This window comes from Danio rerio, chromosome 8, assembly GCF_049306965.1.
Source record: "Danio rerio strain Tuebingen ecotype United States chromosome 8, GRCz12tu, whole genome shotgun sequence".
In the NCBI taxonomy this organism is placed as follows: domain Eukaryota; kingdom Metazoa; phylum Chordata; class Actinopteri; order Cypriniformes; family Danionidae; genus Danio; species Danio rerio.
The window spans coordinates 24,354,420-24,375,881 of record NC_133183.1 but is presented as its reverse complement, the minus strand read 5'-3'; the positions used below and the strand labels follow the sequence as shown (position 1 = coordinate 24,375,881).

At 41.0% G+C, this 21,462-nt stretch overlaps 2 protein-coding genes across 4 annotated transcripts; one reads left to right on the top strand and one right to left on the bottom strand.

Annotated features, from left to right (window-relative positions):
* Window positions 1–334: 334 nt before the first annotated feature.
* On the bottom strand, window positions 335–21,072 carry si:dkey-23c22.9. Of its 3 annotated transcripts, none has more exons than XM_073910343.1 (9): window positions 20,776–21,026; window positions 19,011–19,200; window positions 4,838–5,206; window positions 2,602–2,727; window positions 2,332–2,487; window positions 1,643–1,730; window positions 1,370–1,554; window positions 1,227–1,294; window positions 335–538 (listed from the first exon to the last, which is right to left on the bottom strand). In XM_073910343.1, exons 3-9 carry the CDS (start codon window positions 5,118–5,120, stop codon window positions 461–463), a joined length of 984 nt encoding a protein of 327 aa, XP_073766444.1. In that variant the 5' UTR covers window positions 5,121–5,206; window positions 19,011–19,200; window positions 20,776–21,026; the 3' UTR covers window positions 335–460. The 3 variants fall into 3 exon arrangements, with proteins under 3 accessions (XP_073766444.1, XP_073766445.1, XP_068079236.1); XM_073910344.1 differs by having other exon boundaries at window positions 19,011–19,195; window positions 20,776–21,013; XM_068223135.2 differs by lacking the exon at window positions 19,011–19,200 and having other exon boundaries at window positions 20,776–21,072.
* Window positions 13,755–18,941, top strand: LOC141375623 (uncharacterized). The gene has a single exon (XM_073910328.1). The coding sequence runs from the start codon at window positions 14,208–14,210 to the stop codon at window positions 16,446–16,448; it is 2,241 nt and encodes a 746-aa protein (XP_073766429.1). The 5' UTR covers window positions 13,755–14,207; the 3' UTR covers window positions 16,449–18,941.
* Window positions 21,073–21,462: the final 390 nt, after the last annotated feature.

Genomic DNA, 21,462 nt, shown 5'->3' with positions numbered 1-21,462 from the left:
AACAACTCATGCTGCTGTCATATCTTGCTCTATAGAGTAATTTTGCAAAAATATTTGACAGTTGCTTCATCTACCAGGTCTTTCAGTGAGGGGACTTGAAGAGTCAGATTTCAATACAACATCAAGTTTCAAGGTGAAGGTGTTGGAATAAACTGAACCGGTTCAACTGACAAAACGTAACAGCAAAACTCTTTTTTTAACCATTACATACAATCTTTGCAATTATTGTTTTGCCTTCATAGCCTTGTTTTTATCTGTGTAAAATTCAGCTTTATATCTACCTTAACAAAGGTCTATATTTTGGTACAATAATAAAGACATTCTTAAAACAATCCACATTTAGTTCTTTATTTGTTAAAAGGTGATATAATTACCTCACAAAACATTCTTTGTTCAACAAATAACATTTTATACCAAACTGCTAAAAAATTGTCTGTTCCATACATTTTATAATAGAATATTACAAGGTGGATTCTTTTGTGTTATTTAGAGAGCCAGATGAAGATGCTATGAGCCGAGTCTCTGAGTCTTGTGATGGCTGTAAAAAGAAAGAAAACTTAATTAACATTAAGCAATTAAATAAGATAATAAGTAATTAAAATAAAACATCTTACAAATATATTAGAAATATATTTACAACTTCTATTCAACAACAATCTATTCCATTAAATCATTTTTAAAATAAATAAATTAAAAATATGCAGAACAGAGCAAGCTATGATTTTTAGAAATTGTAAATATAAAAGGAGAGGACTTTTAATTTTTTTAATGTGCATGTTGGAATTACCAAAATGGATTTTTTTAAATCTAACTCAGTCTATATTGATTCTATATAATGTGACCCATTCACCTTATTCTCCGCCGACGAGCGGGCGCTGCCATTTGAATCTTTTTGGCTTGAGACTTCCGGTCTCATTCACTTCCATTCATTTTTGGACGTTAAAAACTGCTCATTACGCTGCTTGATGTTGCAATTTGATATTTTCTTATTATATTATTCTACTTGGTCTAGTCATGCAAACATTTGTTTGTAGAGCAAGTAGTTTGACCGTTTTCTGCCGTTTATTATTCCTAGTCATTTCTCCCATAGGCGACTGAATCGGAAGTTCTAAGACAATCGAGAAAACAGGCGCACTTCCGCATTTTAGAATAAGTTCAATAAAAGTATGGTTGTTTTGTTAAAGTTTTGTTTAATTTCCTGAACAGCTCTGTTTTGTTTTACTTACTGGCTCATAGATGTCACATTCATTTTGCGCAAAGACACTCTCCTGTACTGGCAGTTGGCAACTGTTACCTAGAACATAAAGAAATATTAACATCTGAAGAACATGTTAAAAATGATTACTTTTTTTTGTTATTAATGTTTTACCAGTTTCAGAGGTCTGCAGTTTTTTATGTTTTAATATGAAAAATGTTGTGAATCCTGCAGCAGTCAGCAGAACACCAACACCAACTGCAGTTCCAACACTGACAGCAACTGAAGCTGAATCCTCACATTCAACATCAGATGATAATGTTCCTGGTGTTTTTTCTTTACGTCCCTCTTTCTCACAACTGTTAAATATAATTAATTTTATAGAATGACTCCAGACTTTTCAGAACTGAAACCATAGCACTGAACTATGGTTATATAATTACTAACTTTGAATGTGGTCGACAGGTGGTGAAAAGACCAGTAGAGTAAGTGCCTTCTATGCAGTTACCACATTCAGTATTGGTAAAAGGTGTTCCTGTAAAGATAATAAAATAATTACTTTCTAATGAGAGTCCCTCATTAAAAGCAAAGCTCTTGTACATTGTAGCATCACAACACACATTCATCGCTTTATCTCTGCATTCAGAATACAATCTTATCACACCGCTTTTCTGTTGCTACACGTTTTAACTCAATTGCAGTCCATTAAATATGTTGGCATTTGTGTACAATACTAAGGCATCACTACTTGCAAACCATAATTTACATTACTACAGTGCATCAAAATGTGCTGTTCATTACAATGTGAATGTCACTACATTATTCTACATTTTACTATGACATTATAATACTCTTATATTACTATATTTATACTAATACTTGCACTTTTACTGATGCAAATATACTGCACTATACTCGTACTGTGAATTAGGTACATATGCAGTGTCCTGAGTCCTCTCTTGTGTTGTACTGCTGTCTGTCTCTGATGTCAACTTACTCTCATATTATCTTTAATCCTTAAAGTAGTGCAACAGCTATATCATTTAATGAAGTTTGGTCTAACTTGATTTGACATTTTTACTAAAGCTATTCAACATTTAACTGGTTGACCCTTGTAAGTAATCACAGGAACACACCTGGTTCTTGGATATATTGTCCAGGTTGACATTTAGAGTGTTCTATAGCAAAACTACAGCTGTCTTTATTTTGCCGAATACAGTAGAATCCTGCTAGTGGCTCACAGACAGTATCTGAAGATCGTGTGCAGGTCTTCTTTACTCTCAGACCATTGGCTGTGAAAAAAAATCATAGAATCATATAAATATATTTATTTGATTGTCACAAATCATATAAATAAGTGACACACTAGATATTAATTTACTTTAAGTTTTGGGGAACATTCTCACCTGCGCCACAAGCAGTGCAGGGAAAGCAATTTTCTAAACCATTGGGCTCGTCAGTGTATGTTAATGCCTGACATGGAACACAAGTGGTGCTGGTATCGATAGTGCAATGCCAGTAAACACGGTTTCCTGCAAACATAAATATCTGTCATGAGATGCATTATAAAAACATAAAACATGAAAATAGCTCTTATACATCACAAGTTTGTAACCACTACAATTAAGTAAACTAGCTTGCTTTTATGTGATTAATGTGTATTAGGGGTGTAACGGCACTCAAGAGGTAACGGTTTGATACATACTTTGACTTTGGAGTTACAGTCGGTATGGTACAATAGGAATAAGAAACAAATCTTAAGTGCTTGCTTTTTCTGTTAATTTCAAACAGGCAGAAATGTTTTGTCACAATTAGCTACAGAACTGAAGAGCTTATTTTGATGTTGCAAAAGTACAAATTAGTGAAAAATAAATCTTCAAAAGAAATTCTAATTGGAAAAAATTAGAATTAGGAAATAGTGTGTAAAACTTTTTAAAGTTCAGCCCTCTTCTAACAACAGAAAAAACAATAATTTTGTATTAATTAAGTAAGCTTCAAAACTAAAATCTCTTTCAATGAAAAAGCACTGTCTCCATCCATAACAGCGGGTGCAGCAAAAAACAACTGTTCAATATTATGTTAGAGAAACGTTCACTTACTCACAGACTGACTTACATGTGCACAAGGTGAGACAACGTCATTCATTCATTCATTTTCCTTTGCCTTAGTCTCTATTTCAGAGGTCGCTACAGCAGAATGAACCAAAGAGTTCAGAGAAGTTTGCGTTTTCAGATGCAAAGACACATTCTTTGTGAATTTCTCCTCCGTTGTTGTACTGTTGTTGCCATTTTTGTCTAACTCCGGTGATTGCACGTGTGGACTGATTGTATCAGAACTGAACAAATAAATGTACCTTTACACCCCTGCTGTACCTTTACACCCCTGCTGTCTGCTGTAAAAGTGATCTGAAAAAATGCTAACCGTTTAGCATATTATCTTTGGACGGCGGGGAGGGACTGTGATTCAAAGACAAACCCCCTGAAATCGAGAGCGTGTGAAACGCGTCACAACAGCAGACAGACAACCCACTTGTTCATGTCATTCGCCAGTCAGTTAGTGCCAGAGCCGTGCAGGAATTACATTTATTACTTTGCCACTCTTACATGCTATTTCAGAGCGAATATTCAGAGTAGCATGGTAAACAGTAGGAAGGCTGTCATTGTTCAAAAATGACCCAATGTGAATATAAAAGCAACTTCAGCTCAATAAAGCAGGTTAGGAATAGCTGTATTTACTGATGTTTTGTTGTTAAACTAAATATAAATCTACATTATCGATGCTGTAAAAGGACCGTATGAAACTGAAAATAATCAAATCAATCTTTTACACGTCTGTGCAAGTCATTCATAACATAAGCTTTAGCCTGACTAAAATAGTTTTAAAACAGAATATTACCTGTCTAACAGTAATACTTTAGCCATGGTGTCGTCGTTCCTCCAGCATGCTAAAGTAACTCCAATATTGATTCAGGTTTTTAAAAGTTTCAATTCAGCATTTGACTCCTCCCGGTCTGTCTCTTGACCGCGCGGCCGCTTATTGCAGACGGGCACGCGCGAATGGCGGAGACAGGAGTCCGAATCTACATTTGCTGACAGATAGTCTGAGCTGCTTATCGGAATTATGGGAGATGTCGGTCCGACTCTATTTAATTGGATGAATTTTTTTTAGTTTTATGCCTTATCCAGAATATAAAAATACATATAAACACATTTAGATCATTTACTGTAATACTTACTATTGGACTGTGAAGAGACTTTCAACCAGCACAACAAAACATGTTTCTGAAGACAATCAGCTACTGCACCTTTAATTTCTTATTAAGATGTCCAAGATACAACAAAGCAAAAATTATGAGCTAGGTTTTAAAATACACTGTAAAGTTTTATTGAGATGATTACAGTAGGCCTACTCTTTAAAACAGGGGTCACCAACCCTGTTCCTGGAGAGCTACCTTCCTGCAGATTTTAGTTGCAACCCTGACCAAACACACCTGTTTGTAATTATCAAGTGCTGCTTTAGGTACTATTAATTGGTTCAGGTGTGTTTGATCAGGATTGGGACTGAATTCTGCAGGAAGGTAGCTCTCCAGGAACAGGGTTGGTGACTTGGGCAGAAATATATATTTCACAATCTATACTGTACCTGGTGCACACATGGGGCAGCATTCTCCACTTATCTCATATTCTGCACGAGCACATGCACTGAAACACAGCTCCAAGTTCAAAGTGACCACAGTAGCAATTAACAGGAAAAAACCAAACTTAAACATGTTCAAATAAAGTAGAAAGCAGGATGCAACGCAATAGATGGGGAACCTGATTTTTAGACATACTGCAACATTATCAGGTTTCTTACACCAATTATAGGAAAAGAAATAAGGGTTTTCTTCATCAAAAATGCTGTGGTTTCTTGCAGACAGCTGCATAATCCCTGATAGTTACAGTAGATTAAATTTCTCTGTGTAGGTTTCCTCTTGAAACAGTTGCGTATGCATCTTCTTTCTGGAAGGATCTGAAATGACAAAATTATAGCAAGGGAATTTCATGTTAACGTACGCATAACCATGAAGTGCTGATTTAAGGTAAATTAAAACATTTGAGAGGCTCTGGAGGGAAGGCAGTAAAAATGCAGCTCTGATTTGACGGTTTAGTTTTGAAAGGGTGTTTGTTCTTAGATCATGTTACTTTACATGGTAAAATATAACATTAAAGTAAACATAAAATAATGACAAAAGTTATATGTATTATTTGTGTCCACATATAGCATTGCATTTAACTGCATCTTTGTAGAAATTCAGTTTTTTTTGTTCAAACAAGTAGCATAAATGTTGCAAGCTCAGAATAATTTGTATAAAACAAAACTTCATATATATAACACCAGAAATGCAAATGTCCAGATTCTGAGGTGCTTTACTCAAAACAAAAAGTGTTTGAAACAACATAGCAAATACAAACATACTGTTGATGATTGACTGACAAGTTTCACAATGTCTGTTCCTTGAAGACAAATTATTGTTTACACTTTTTATTATATATTGTCCACCACAGGAAAAATGACTGACTGGGTGTATATACTAGTTGGCTTTAAGTACATAACCAGCAATTACATTTAAAACATAATAAAATAAGCATGCATTATGATTACTTAGTGTATAAAATATTTTCATTTTTACTTTCACTTTGAGTAAAATTACCCTGGAAAGTACCTTGAAGTATCAGGCTTAACATAGTTTCACATTAACACAGTTTTGTGATGATGTCTTACAGCCTAAAATCACTTTAGGCATTCATACAGCTTCATTCATACTATAATAAACATAAAAATAGATTTTCCCTTACACATGCAATCAGATACTAAAATCACATGTGAAATATGTGACACAAACATGCTTTGCCTCAACTTCACCCAGCTTTTTTATGTGATTCATTGGACACGGGATGCTCATGTGATTTGTTTTTTTTTTATTACACTCCACTTCCACTTTAAAAGTTAATAGAAACCATTTGGTCATGGTGACTAAAAAGAAGTCCCATTCAATGTCATTCAATACTCTACACACCTATGCTGCTACAACAAACAGACAAATGGGTTTGGAATATTTAATTTGATATTCACTAAGTGTATCACAGTATTACTTTACAGACATTCTGAAATAAATATATGCAATTCAGTGACTTATTACGAAACATAGCAACAGTCTTACATTATCTAATGTAATTAAGAATACTTAAATTAAACAATTGTGTAACTAAGATTTTAAATTGTTTTTGAAAGAACTAAGCTTTTTATGCTCACTAGTCAGCATTCTTAAAAACAAGCTAAATGCCACACAAAAGGTCATATAAAAATAAACCTAAATGTACCACCCAATCTAGGGATTTTGTTACAACAGGTTTTATTGTTTGTTTGATTTTGTTTTAAGGATTATGTTGCCTATTATGTCCACAACAGGAGCATGTTGGCTGGAAAACTAATATTTTGTCAATATGCTTATTAATTTGCTTTAAGTAGGCTGCTACAGGCACATGATAAATTTACTCTAGACTCTTTATAACCTTGTTTTTGACTTGACAAAAATATCCAAAAAGATATCCCAAACACAAAGATCAATGAAGTCAGGAAAAAGTAAAAACAAAAGTCACAACAAACAGGGATGCATATATTAACTGATTTAATGTGCCACAGTTAATAAATACGCAGTTCATAAATGGTAGAGGCCCTACCATGTTGCATTTTTGTTGCACAGAATGTAAAAGTTAATGTTTAGCGTTTATAAGAGACATGAAAGCTATTACCAAGAATGAACATAGCTTTTTGGGTCTGGTTTATATTCATAGAGCTAATATTCAATTATTTATTTTCACTGTACTATATTTTTGTAAATCTAACTAGAGCTTATTTATTTGTCAATACTTGAGCCTCTGTAGAAAAAAATACACAAAATGAAAATACAGAACAATTTTGTAATACAGTTGATCAGACAGAGGTCCAGAATTTGACAACAATTTTCTTCTTTATGCAACTTATTTTTTATCACCAAATAGATGAAGACAACTTTATTATTTTGATTGTAATTTATTTGAAGTGTTAAAATAATACCTATGTTTAAGTATGAGGGGTAGAACAAGAATAAGCAACAAATTTCTAGTACTTGCTTTTTCTGTTTATTTTGAGCAGATTGCACGTGTAAAACTTCAAATGTGAAACACGGGAACCACATGTGCAATGCACATGTGCAATTTCATATGGAAAAACAAACCTCATTATTTAAATAGAAATATTTTATGTAATCCATATAATCAAGGAGGTTTGAATGTACTTGATTTTGATACTTCCAACACAGTTTTTAAGTTGAATTGGATTTAAGATTATATCAAACACAAAAATGAAATATGGTATATAATCCCAAACCTTGTTTTTCAAAAAGTCTGATATGTAGAGTTTCTTTTAAAATGTGACTTTGAGATTAATAAACTCCTCATTCAGTAATCTAATTTTCATACGCAGGCTCTTTTATGCTGGATACCTCTATACAAACACAATTTTTCTCCCCATAAACAAATAATATGGAATAATAAAACTGTCAGATATAAAAAAAAAATAAAAAAAATAAAAAAATAAAAAAAAAATCGCCTTTGATAATTGGGTTAAAAAAGATATTCTATTGGTCTCACAGTTGTTAAACGATAAAGGATATTTACTGACTTATACTGAATTTTTAGAGAAGTTATTTTTCCAGTGCCTCCATGAGATTATAGTATTGTAATTGATGCAATACCAGCAGGCCTGGCGAGGCTTTTGCAGGGTTACAGTGAACCAGATAAACTAACAGTTAAAAAATTTGATTTTATTAGATGGTGTTAATATCAAAGATAGAAAATGTAATAATACATTTCTTAGAAGCTTGATTCTTTGTCCTGCAATTTTTAGACAAGTACTTTTGGAATAACCATTTTGAGAATATCAATTGTAACTTGATCTGGACTTATAACAACCAATATTGTGTCGCTAATAAAATCAGTGAAATCTATTTTAAAATTATACATAAAATATATCCAAGCAACCAGTTTCTTAAGAGGTATAGGGTTGATCTTTCGGAATCGTGTGTTTTTTGTGGAATGGATGTTGAGACTGAGATGCATGTTTTTTGATTGTTTGTTAAATATTTCTGGTTTGATGTTGAATGTCTATTTAATATACTGAGTGGTCATAGAATTATTATTAAGAAAAGAGATGTCATATTTTATATAGATAAAAAAAGATATAAAGAATCTCCTGTTTATGTTAAATCTGTTGATATTATTGGGCAAGTTTTATATACGCAAGTGTAAATGGTCGGAGAGGAAGCCTAACATCTTCCAATTCAAGTCTGATTTAAAAATTTATTTTGAGAATCTTAAAGGACTTTCAAGTCGTAAAGCGACCAGAACTGTGAATATACTTAAAAAGCTAAACTCCTCTTCTCTGTATGGTGAATGTTTACCCGCTCTTGTTCTTTATTTGTTTTATTTTTTCTTTTCTCCTTCGTTTTTCTTTTTTGTTACTTTGTTATACATGCAGCGACGCTGCACTGCTTTGGCAATACGAATACATAGATATTTGTCATGCCAATAAAGGACCTAAAATCTGAAATGTGTGAGAGAGTGAGAGTGAGAGTGAGAGAGAGAGAGAGTCCATTCCATTTAAATGAGAGGTCATGCTTCACTTGAGCTCCAAAAACTCAACAATTTTTTCAACTCTTGAAGGAACCAACCCAGACAAAACCTACACAAAAGTAAAGATAAACTGGATGCAAAACAGATAAACTGAAGAAAAATACAAAAAGGATAAGAAAATAACTGATAATCAGTTTTTGTGCATATATTTTTTGAAAACAAACAACTAAGGACAGCAGTATTTGGGTATCTGGAAACATCTAGGAGGACAACAAAGTTTAACTTTCTTTAAAAATCACGGCATCTGTAATGGAAGACAGATACTAATTCATGATAAGGAGAGTGACACCACCTTTTTAACTGTAAATATATATCATAATGGAACAATAATGTTTCAGGGAAATGAAACCTGTCTCACCTCTGTACAAGATCAATTTAATGAGCTCCAATCAGAGACAATCAGGCAGAGCAGACAGCAGCGTTTAAGGCAGGAGCTCCAGGCTGGAGCTGGACTTGGAGCTGGAAGAGCCCATCCTGGATTGTGATGCCAAGCTGGAGCAGTCAGTCACTCAGATACGCAACAGCCTGTCTCTACAAGAGGTGGAGCTGGTGGAGCTCCGAGAACTGGGGCTCTCACACACAACATCTAACAAACGCCTTCAACAACTTAAAAACAAACTGCAGCAGCTCACATGAGAATACACGGATAGTGTTGAAGAACTGAGAGGAGAAATAAAAAAGTTACAACAGGACAAAAACAACTTAAACACTGAGCTGATGACTGTAAAAGAAGAATTGATCATCAGAGAGAAAGATATCCAAAGCCTGAGAGAACACTCAGAAACCTTCACTCGGCCTACATCGAGCACCACCCAGACACCACCTGAGACGAACACACAGAGAGCAGACACACACAAGCCCAAACACCCTCGTGATCAGGAGAACACATCCAGAAAGGCAGATATAGTTATCCTAATGGACTCAAATGGCAAGTACATCGGTGAAAAACAGCTATTCCCCAGACACACAACATTGAGACACTGATGGCCGAACATAGCTAGTGCCCTTCTTCAGCTGGACCAAGAGGAACTTGGTAATCCTGGCCAAATCATACACGTGGGGACAAATGACCTGAAGGCACAAAGAGTTGCACAGTCCATCACACAAGTGGCAATTAAAGCAACAGAGACTTTCCCATCTTCAAAAATAATCATCTCCAATCTTCTACCCAGAACTGATTTTCACCCGGGGACTATACTGAGAGTGAACACAGAGATCTCACGTAGATGTGCTGAAAGACCAAATATTCACATCGTACATCACCCTACACTGGGTATTCACAATCTTCAAGACCACGTCCATCTGCATAGAGACAATGTGCATGTGTTTTTCAAAAATTTCTAAGATGTTGCTCTTGGTCGTAGCCCAGACAGTCCCTCAAAGAGCAAAAGAGAACTTCACCATCCTCAATCTAAAGCACACGCTATTCCAACATTACCAAACAGTGCTTCTTACCCACATCCGGCTGAGCCCCATCCTGCATCTTGGAGAATCCACCAACAGCACCCACACACCCAGCACCAACGTCCTGTGCCAGTGCACCCACACCCTCAGCACCCACATCCTGTGCCATCGCAACAACACCCTCAGCATCCACACCCTTTGCCAGTGCACCCACACCCTCAGCAACCACGCCCTGTGCCAGCAGAACATCTGCACCCACGCCCTGTGCCAACAGACCCTCAGCACCTACGTCCTGTGCTAGTGCATCCACACCCTCAGCACCCACGTCCTGTGCCAGTGCACCCACACCCTCAGCACCCAGGTACTGTGGCAGTGCACCCACACCCTCAGCATCCACGCCCTGTGCCAGCAGAACATCTGCACCCACGCCCTGTGCCAACAGACCCTCAGCACCTACGTCCTGTGCTAGTGCATCCACACCCTCAGCACCCACGTCCTGTGCCAGTGCACCCACACCCTCAGCACCCATGTACTGTGGCAGTGCACCCACACCCTCAGCATCCACGCCCTTTACCAGTGCACCCACACCCTCAGCACCCACGTCATATGCCAGTGCAACAACACCCTCAGCATCCACGCCCTGTGCCAGCAGAACATCTGCACCCACGTCCTGTGCTAGTGCACCCACACCCTCAGTACCCACATCCTGTGCCAGTGCACCCACACCCTCAGCATCCACGTCCTGTGCCAGTGCATCCACACCATCAGCATCCACTTCCTCTGCCAGTGCATCCACACCCTCGCATCCACGCCCTGTGCCAGTGCACCAACATCCTCAGCACCCACGTCCAGTGCCAGTGCATCCACACCCTCAGCATCCACGCCCTGTGCCAGTGCACCCACACACTCAGCACCCACGTCCTGCGCCAGTGCATCCACACCCTCAGCATCCACGTCTTGTGCCAGTGCATCCACACCCTCAGCATCCACACCCTGTGCCAGTGCACCCACACCCTCAGCATCCACATCCTGTGCTAGTGCACCCACACTCTCTGAACCCTCATTCTGTGCCAGTGCAACAACACCCTCAGCATCCACGCCCTTTGCCAGTGCACCCACACCCTCAGCCTCCATGGCCTTTGCCAGTGCACCCACACCCTGTGCCAGCAGAACATCTGCACCCACGCCCTGTGCCAAAAGACCCTCAGCACCCACGTCCTGTGCTAGTGCACCAACACTCTCAGTACCCACGTCCTGTGCCAGTGCACCCACACCCTCAGCATCCACGCCCTTTGCCAGTGCACACACCCTCAGTACCCACGCCCTGTGCCAGTTCACCCACACCCTCACTATCCACGCCCTAAGCCAGTTCACCCACACCCTCACTATCCACGTCCTGTGCCAGTGCACCCACACCCTCAGTACCCACGTCCTGTGCCAGTGCAACAACACCCTCAGCATCCACGCCCTTTGCCAGTGCACCCACACCCTCAGCATCCACGCCCTATTCCAGCAGAACATCTGCACCCACGCCCTGTGCCAACAGACCCTCAGCACCCACGTCCTGTGCTAGTGCATCCACACCCTCAGTACCCACGTCCTGTGTCAGTGCACCCACACCCTCAGCATCCACGCCCTTTGCCAGTGCATCCACACCCTCAGCATCCACGCCCTGTGCCAGCAGAACATCAGCACCCATGCCCTGTGCCAGTGCATCCACACCCTCAGCACCCACGTCATGTGCCAGTGCATCCACATCCTCAGCATCTACGTCCTGTGCCAGTGCATCCACACCCTCGCATCCACGCCCTGTGCCAGTGCACCCACACCCTCAGCACCCACGTCCTTTGCCAGTGCATCCACACCCTCAGCATCCACGTCCTGTGCCAGTGCATCCACACCCTCAGCATTCACGCCCTGTGCCAGTGCACCCACACCCTCAGCATCCACGTCCTGTGCCAGTGCACCCACACCCTCAGCACCTACGTCCTGTGCCAGTGCAACAACACCCTCAGCATCCACGCCTTTTGCCAGCGCACCCACACCCTCAGCATTCACGCCCTTTGCCAGTGCACCCACACCCTCAGCATCCACGCCCTTTGCCAGTGCACCCACACCCTCAGCATCCACGCCCTGTGCCAGCAGAACATCTGGACCCACGCCCTGTGCCAACAGACCGTCAGCACCCACGTCCTGTCCTATTGCACCCACACCCTCAGCACCCACGTCCTGTGCCAGTGCACCCATATCCTCAGCACCCACGTCCTGTGCCAGTGCACCCACACCCTCAGCACCCACGTCCTGTGCCAGTGCACCCACACCCTCAGCATCCACGTCTTGTGCCAGTGCATCCACACTCTCAGCATCCACGCCCTGTGCCAGTGCATCCACACCCTCAGCATCCACGCCCTGTGCCAGTACACCCACACCCTCAGCACCCACATCCTATGCCAGTGCACCCACACCTTCAGCATCCACACCCTGTACCAGCAGAACATCAGCACCCACGCTAGAGGTCTGCATTCCCGCGGGGCGCCGCGGGACCCGACCAGATTTCTGCGGCGCGGGAGTAAATTTCCAAATAAATTGCGGGAGCGGTCGGTAACGGTTTAATTTGGGACGGGAGCGGGCTGTCTAGCAATATCGCGGATATTGCTATGCGAATGAGAGACAGAGAGCTTTGCCTGTGTGTTTGCTTGGTGCTTGTGTGTGAGTGTTTATACAGACAGCTTGGCTGTCTGGACTGTATAGCTGAGTGATTTTCAGTTTTGTTTCTCCCCTGCTCTTTAGCGGGATCAGGCGCGGCGGGTAGAAAACGGGGCGGGTCGGGCAGCAGGACAACAAATTTTTAATATAAGCGGGAGCGGTCGGGTTCGAGCTAAAACCTGGCGGGTGCGGGCGGGATTCAAAATTTAGTCCCGCGCAGATCTCTAACCCACGCCCTGTGCCAGTGCACCCACACTCTCAGCATCCACACCCAAGGCCAGCAAGCCTACACCCTCAGTACCCACATCCTCAGCCGACCCGACAACACCATCAACAATGGCAGGATCTTGTAGTACCACCACACCACCAGCAGAGGAAACAGTATGTACTCAGAGAAGCCCCAGTGATGGGTGACATTTCTTTATTCTAGAGAAATGTTTAAATTGTTTGTTGACCAAATGAAACCGCTAACAATCTCACTGTGGAATATCCAGGGTGTTAACTCATCCAGTCTTGGGTGTAAAGTTAACACCTTGGATTTTAAGAAAAGCATTTTAGACAAAGACATCATAATACTCCAGGAAACAAAGCGCAGAACTGATTAGGTCACTCTTTGTCCCCCAGGATACTGTGAAATATCCATTTCATCTAAAAAACATGAAAAAATTAAACATGGTAGAGATTCGGGGGGCACGATAATCTGGTACAAACTCGTACCAGGAATTGAAGTGCGCAGGCGCGAGCTTGCTGCAGCATGTTTTGACTGCTCTGTGTCTTGTCTTAGTGTTTTAGAGTTTTTAATTTGTTGTCTTTATTTTTCATTTTTTTGTTTTAGTTTATTAGTGTTAGTAAGCTGTGCCCTCCTTAAACATGAGGGTAGAGAGAGCCATCTCTGTGTTTTTTTTGTTTACTGCTCTTTGTTTGAGCTTGCCGCACGCTGCTAATGCTAACACAGCTAGCGGTTGTGATCCGTTTTTTTTTATACCCCGGACCAGCTGATCTCGTTGAGGCAGGATGCTTCGGAGCACAGTGCGGTCCTCTCGGGTATCCCCGCGGAGTTACGGAGGGGGAAGACTAAGAGAGGCTGCCGTGGAGGAGCAAAGGTGCGAGGGAAAAGAACGAGGAATGGGAAATTGTCTGATGAGCAGCCGAGAAGACGGTATAAACCTAACTTGCCGTCTGTTGTTATGGGCAACGTGAGGTCACTGGAAAATAAGATGGACGAGCTTACGGCACGGGTCAGATGCCACAGAGAATTTCGTGAGTGTAGTTTGATGTGTTTTACTGAAACATGGCTGCATGAGTGTATTTCTGACTCAGTCGTGGACGTGGCTGGCTTTTCGAGTGTCCGGGCGGATAGAACTCGGCGTGAGAGTGGAAAGAGCAAGGGGGGTGGACTTGCTGTTTTTGTTAATGAAAGATGGTGCCACCCGAATCACATTGTGATTAAGGAACGTATCTGTAGCCCGGACATTGAACTGTTAGCAGTGGGGCTACGTCCATACTATCTGCCCAGAGAGTTTTCACATGTGATCGCCATTGTTGTTTACATTCCTCCATCGGCCAATGCGACGACGGCATGTGACGTCATTCACTCCGCTACTGCTAGACTCCAGACAATGCACCAGGACGCGTTCGTCTTAATATCAGGCGATTTTAATCATGTCTCACTAAACAGGACACTATCCACCTTTTCACAGTATGTAGAATGCCCCACCAGAGAAAATAAGACTCTGGACTTACTGTATGCTAATGTGGAAGAGGCATACAGCTGTATAGCCATTCCACCTCTAGGTAGATCGGATCACAATCTTGTGTACCTTCAGTCCACCTACCTACCTCTGGTAAAAAGGCAGCCAGCTACTGTTAGGACAGTGAGGGAGTGGTCAAAAGAGGCCAGTGCAGCCCTGCAAGACTTCATGGAGACTACGGACTGGGATGCTCTGTGCGTGCCACATGGTATGGACATTGATAACCTCACAGACTGTGTCACTGAGTACATCAACTTCTGTGTGGATAGTACTGTACCAGTGAAATCCATACACTGCTTTCCTAACAACAAGCCATGGGTCACTAAAGATATCAAAGCCCTTCTGAATGAAAAGAAGGTGGCATTCAGGTCAGGTGATAAGGAAGCAGCTAAGGAAGTACAGAGGCGCTTGTCGGTGAGGTTAAAGGAGGGTAAGGAGAGATACAAGAAAAAGCTGGAACAAGAGCTGCAACAGAACAACAGTAGGTATGTGTGGAGAGGCATGAAGAACATTACTGGCTTCAAGACCAGCAGCCCTAGAACTGATGGTGATGTGGATAGGGCCAATCAGTTTAATATGTTTTTCAACAGGTTTGACAGTAGGCCTCTCTCCAGACTCTCCAGCTCTGACACAGCCCTTACTACACCTAGTGCATCTGCTCCCCCCAACAGTGTCACGTCAAATTGCAGCACTTTGCCCTACTTCGCGCCCTCTCCCTGCTCCTCTTTCACCATCGTACCAACTGAAGCCTCCACCGCCTCTCCTCCTTTCATTGGTGTCTCAGACACTTATAAACCACCTATGATCATCACTGAGGACCAAGTGAGGAGAGAATTATGCAGACTCCATCCTGCTAAGGCACCGGGTCCAGACGGATTAACCACACAAGTACTTAAGCTGTGTGCTTCTCAGTTAAGTGGAGTACTGCTAAGGATCTTTAATTTGAGCCTCAGTATTAAGAAAGTTCCTGTGATGTGGAAAACATCATGTCTGGTTCCGGTACCCAAGAAGGCGCGACCTGGTGTTCCATCAGACTACAGGCCAGTAGCACTTACTTCACACAGTATGAAGGTCTTTGAGAGGCTGGTCCTGGACACTCTCCGACCCCTAGTGAGGTCAGCGCAAGATTCTCTTCAGTTCGCTTACGCCATCATTTACCTGTTACATTGTGCCTACAGCCATCTTAACAAACCGAGTGCATCCCTGAGGATTACATTCTTCGATTTTACCAGTGCCTTTAACACTATTCAGCCAGCCCGGCTAGGGAGCAAACTGTCTGCTATGCAGGTTCATGCTCCCTTAGTTGCGTGGATTATGGACTATCTGACTGATAGGCCACAGTACGTACGGCTACAGGGGAATAAGTCCGATACGGTACTGTGTAGCATTGGAGCACCGCAGGGAACTGTTTTGTCACCGTTTCTCTTCACACTGTATACATCTGACTTCCAATATAACACAGAGGGCTGTCACCTGCAAAAATTTTCAGATGATTCAGCAATAGTCGGATGTATTAAGGGTGGGGACGACTTGGAATACAGGATGGCTGTGGACAGTTTTGTGGACTGGTGTGAGACATTATTAGAAGACATTGGATCAGCTTTCACTGCTATGCAGATGATACTCAATTATATATTTCAACTAAACCTGACGAGACGTCTGAACTTTCTAAACTAACTGAGTGTATCAAAGACATCAAAGACTGGATGACCAACAATTTTCTTCTCTTAAACTCCGACAAAACAGAATTATTACTTATTGGGCCTAAATCTTGCACACAGCAGATCTCGCAACTCAATTTACAATTAGAGGGATACAAAGTTAGCTTTAGCTCTACTATAAAAGATTTGGGTGTCATATTAGACAGCAATCTAACTTTTAAAAACCATATATCCCATGTCACAAAAACTGCCTTCTTTCATCTGAGAAATATCGCTAAATTACGAAATATGCTATCCATCTCAGATGCAGAAAAGCTAGTCTATGCTTTTATGACTTCGAGACTGCATTACTGTAATGCTCTATTTGCTGGCTGCCCAGCATCCTCTATTAACAAACTTCAATTAGTACAAAATGCAGCAGCCAGAGTTCTGACCAGGTCTAGAAAATATGATCATATAACCCCAATTTTATCCTCCTTACACTGGCTGCCTGTTAAGTTTCGTATTGAATTTAAAATATTACTTCTCACCTATAAAGCTCTAAATAATCTAGCTCCTGTTTATCTAACCAACCTTCTGTCTCGCTACAAACCAACTCGCTCTTTAAGATCTCAAAATTCAGGGCTTCTGGTAGTACCTAGAATAGCAAAATCAAGTAAAGGAGGTCGAGCCTTCTCTTTCATGGCTCCTACACTCTGGAATAGCCTTCCTGATAACGTCCGAGGCTCAGACACACTCTCCCAGTTCAAAACTAGATTAAAGACCTATCTGTTTAGTAAAGCATACACTCAATGCATCATCTAGCGGGTTCCACACTGGCTTCTGCATCTTGCTTATATACACTATGAACAGCAGCTACGCTAATTATTTTCTTTATTCTCTATTTTCACCTGGGGATACTCATCCCGAGGTCCTCAGATTATGGTCCTCAGAGTCACTGATTGGATCCAAGACCAGCGACGTGATGATCCCAAGGATTCCATATCCGGGACCAGGCCATATCCTGAGCTGCTGCTGCGCTGATGGTCGTGGGGAGTGGAGAACATGAGTCTGATTCCAGCGACGCTCCAGGGACAGACGAGTCTTCGCTGAGGCCATCTTCCAGCCTAAACCACGGCGAATGAAGTTCTGCACAAGACTTTTGGCCAGCGGAGAAATTAAAATGGTCATGCCCAACTGAGTCTGGTTCTCTCAAGGTTTTTTTTTTTCTTCACTCCCATCAGGTGAAGTTTTTTTTCCCTCTCCCCTGTCGCCACTGCCTCGCATGGTTCAGGATTGGTAGAGCTACGCATCCATGAATTGGCTCTTCAGTGTTTGAACTCTCAGTAATGATTAAATCACACTGAACCGAGCTAAACTGAACTGAACTGAACTTAAACACTAAAACCTGAACCACACTGTTCCAGTTACTGAACCACACTGTTCCAGTTACTATGACCATTTATGTGAAGCTACTTTGACACAATCTACATTGTAAAAGCGCTATACAAATAAAGCTGAATTGAATTGAATTGTGAGCTGAATCAGTTGCAGCTTAATATCCAAAAGACCAAAGAACTGGTGGTGGACTTGCGAAGATCACGACGATCTCCAGTTACTCCCTTGTCCATTAGAGGGGTGGATGTGGAGATTGTTCAGGACTATAAATATTTGGGTGTGTATATTGACAATAAGCTGGACTGGTCCAAGAACTCTCTGGTCACATATAAGAAGGGTCAAGGTAGGCTGTATTTCCTATGTAAACTCCGATCTTTTAGAGTCTGCAACACCATGTTGCGTATGTTCTATGAGTCTGTAGTGTGCATTTTCTATGCTGTGGTGTGCTGGGGTGGTAGTGTAAAAGTGGCAGATAGGAAGAGATTTAACAAATTGATTAGGAAAGCTGGCTCTGTGGTGGGTGAGGAATTGGACAATATGGAAACTGTGGCCGAAAAGAGAACATTGTGCAGACTTCGGTCAATTATGCACAATGTCGATCATCCTCTTCATAATGTGGTTGACGAGCTGAGAAGTACCTTTAGTCACAGACTTACCAGCTTAAAGGGCCATGAAACCCGCTCGTTTCAGCAGGGTGTTTTCACACCTCTACTTTGGAAAAGTGGGCGTGTCCAGCTCTGTTTAGGGGGGAGTGTCGGAGGAACTAAAGTGTGGGAGTGTCTATTTGGGCACGCGCGAGTTTCAGTCAAAATACACACAGGAGAAAGGGATGGTGTTTAACCTACATGGACATCTGTAGTCGAATTATTTGCCAAATTATTAAATGTTGGACTTTAACTGCAGTTTGGCTCTTTCATTCAGGGAATTCATTCATGCCCCTCGCGACAAACGCGATATTTGATTCGAGGATCTGCTCTAAGCGTGTATTTTTCATGCAATGTTTGATACAGCACAGCGAATGACAGAAAAAAAACTCAGCATTTCCCGGAAACTTAGATGCACACGGCAAGTAGCGTCCGAAAGCCGCGTGTGTTATTCCGGTCACAAAATGCGGTGCTAACATGTTTGCTCTCAATGCAATAGTTAGCTTAATTTGATACGAACAAACTGAATATACAAAGAGCACTGGTCGCTCACTTACCAAATCTGTAGAGACAGGACAATCACCAGCAACTAGAGCCGCGTCTTTATGAAGAGAAGACTACATCCGGAATCCGGATTTCAGCGTTTGCAGATGAGAACAGCTCTCAGGTAAACAATAATCCTCCTTAGACGCGTAAATTATTGTTGTCGAGCGTCACGTACACTGTTAATCCACACGTGACTCTGAGCTTTCACAGAGAGAAAATGAAAACAAAACTTAACTGCAGCAAACTATAAAAGCAACACTTCACGCTTGTTTTGCCAACACAATGTGGCGTCTCTGTGGTGTAAAGATGGTGACACTAATAAATATTAATGAAGTTGCACAATAGAGCACGCTGATTTGTTTAAACCAAGCCTTACTCATGCATTAATGCATCACACTGTAAGACAGGGGTCACCAATCTCGGTCCTGGAGGGCCGGTGTCCCTGCAGGGTTTAGTTCCAACTTGCCTCAACACTCTTGTCCGTATGTTTCAAGTATACCTAGTAAGACCTTGATTAGCTTGTTCAGGTGTGTTTGATTAGGGTTGGAGCTAAAATCTGCAGGACACCAGCCCTCCAGGAACAAGTTTGGTGACCACTGCTGTAAGACGTAATAAGACTCACTCTGGCACAGACGCCCAGTCTGCACGCTGGAATACAGGCTATTATGTCATGACCGTGACGCAGCTTCAAAAATTCGTTTCAAACAGGAAGTACAAATTTGTTTGAAATAACGCAAAAACAACCAATTTACACTTTTTAGTGAAATATAGGTGTCGTAATAGTGTTTTTAGCAGTGTGGGACACATATACGACTGTCAATAGCTCAAAAAATGTGTTTTGGTGTTTCGTGACCCTTTAAAATTTTCCACTGAACGCCACAGAAAATCCTTCCTTCCCACTGCTATCAGACTTCATAACGTCTCCCTCAGTCACTTACCCTTACAGTAATCTATGCAATACCTTGCTGCTCGTGCCATATATTACTTATTACGGGTTTTAGTGTGTGGAAGTCTGTGCATTATGTTTTATGATGTGCAATAATCTATTAGGTGCAATATTTGTACGTTTTTTTACTGGGTCTTAAATATTTTTAGTGCAATATCATTGTTTTTTAAATGAGTGACGAATCACTTTATTACTCGAAATATTTTATGTGTAATTGTTTTATGTGTAATATTATTGGTTTTTGTTAATATTATTTTCATTACTTGATATATGACTTAATAGCATTAGTTACCACTGATTCTTTTAAGTGTAATATCTTATATAATAGTTTGTATACTTATGTATTGTGGCTGTTTCCTTTTTTATAGATTGGTTGGATTTATGTGACTTATTTCACTTATTTAATTTATTTATTTTGTCTTGTGGTTTTGTGTTTCTGTGTTTTGTGTGTTATGGCAGTCATTACGTAAGCAATTTCCTGCGGGATCAATAAAGTTTTCTAAGTCTAAGTCTAAGTCAATGACTATCAAAGTACAACATTGTTCACAGTCAAATAAACAGTGTTAATGTTGTTTTCAAGTCAAACTTGCAGGTTATTTCAGACCGAATATTCAAAGTGCCGTGGTAAACAATATAGGGAATGTGTCACAAGTTCTCACTGAATGAATGTGTGATTATAAAACTAAGTTTACCTTTATAAACGTAACCTTCACGTTTCATTCTTAGCATTCAGCGTCAGCTGTTTAATTAACCATGTAACTGTTTTTGCTGAAATCATTTCTGCAATCAAAAACGAGTGATGTGTATGATTCAGCATAGTGTGAACTTACCTGATATGACATGAGAACTGCAGAGTCCAGCATTTCTAAGTAGCTCCTCACTTCATTCAGTTCCCTTTTAGCCAAAGACGTCTGCAGTCGGTATTAAAGCACTGTTTGGTGTATGGTAAAAGTTAAGTTTTCTATTTTTGGACTCGAATTCGGCATCCTACCACAAAACACGACATCTTTCCCATTGCAGCCTGTCTGTTTTCTGCAACCGGGGACCCGTATGACGTCATGAATGTGCAGCTGACAAATCTGCAGCAACTGGGTTATGTGATTATGTTAATATGGGCCAAAATCTCTGAGAATTATTTCCAGTACCTTGTTGAATATATGATATGAAGGATTAAGGCAGTTCTGAAGGGAAAAGGGAGACCAACTCGGTACTAGTAAGCTGTACCTAATAAAGTGGCCAGTGAGTGTATGTGATGTTCTAACTCTCTAGTGTTATAACAAACATGTTTTATGTTTCTGTTTTGCTTTTACTCTGATGAAATGAGGAACATCACATAAGAAGCCATGTGATATGGCTCAATATCAGCATAGTTGTAGCAATAGACAAGACTGTGAAGTCATGTGATAAAATAATTAGTTTCAAGAGCTGGGCAAAAGCCCCCACTGCTAATTCAAAAATGTCACTGTAGAACTAGTTATAAAGCAATGCATTTCCTTAAAGCATAAAGTATACAGTGT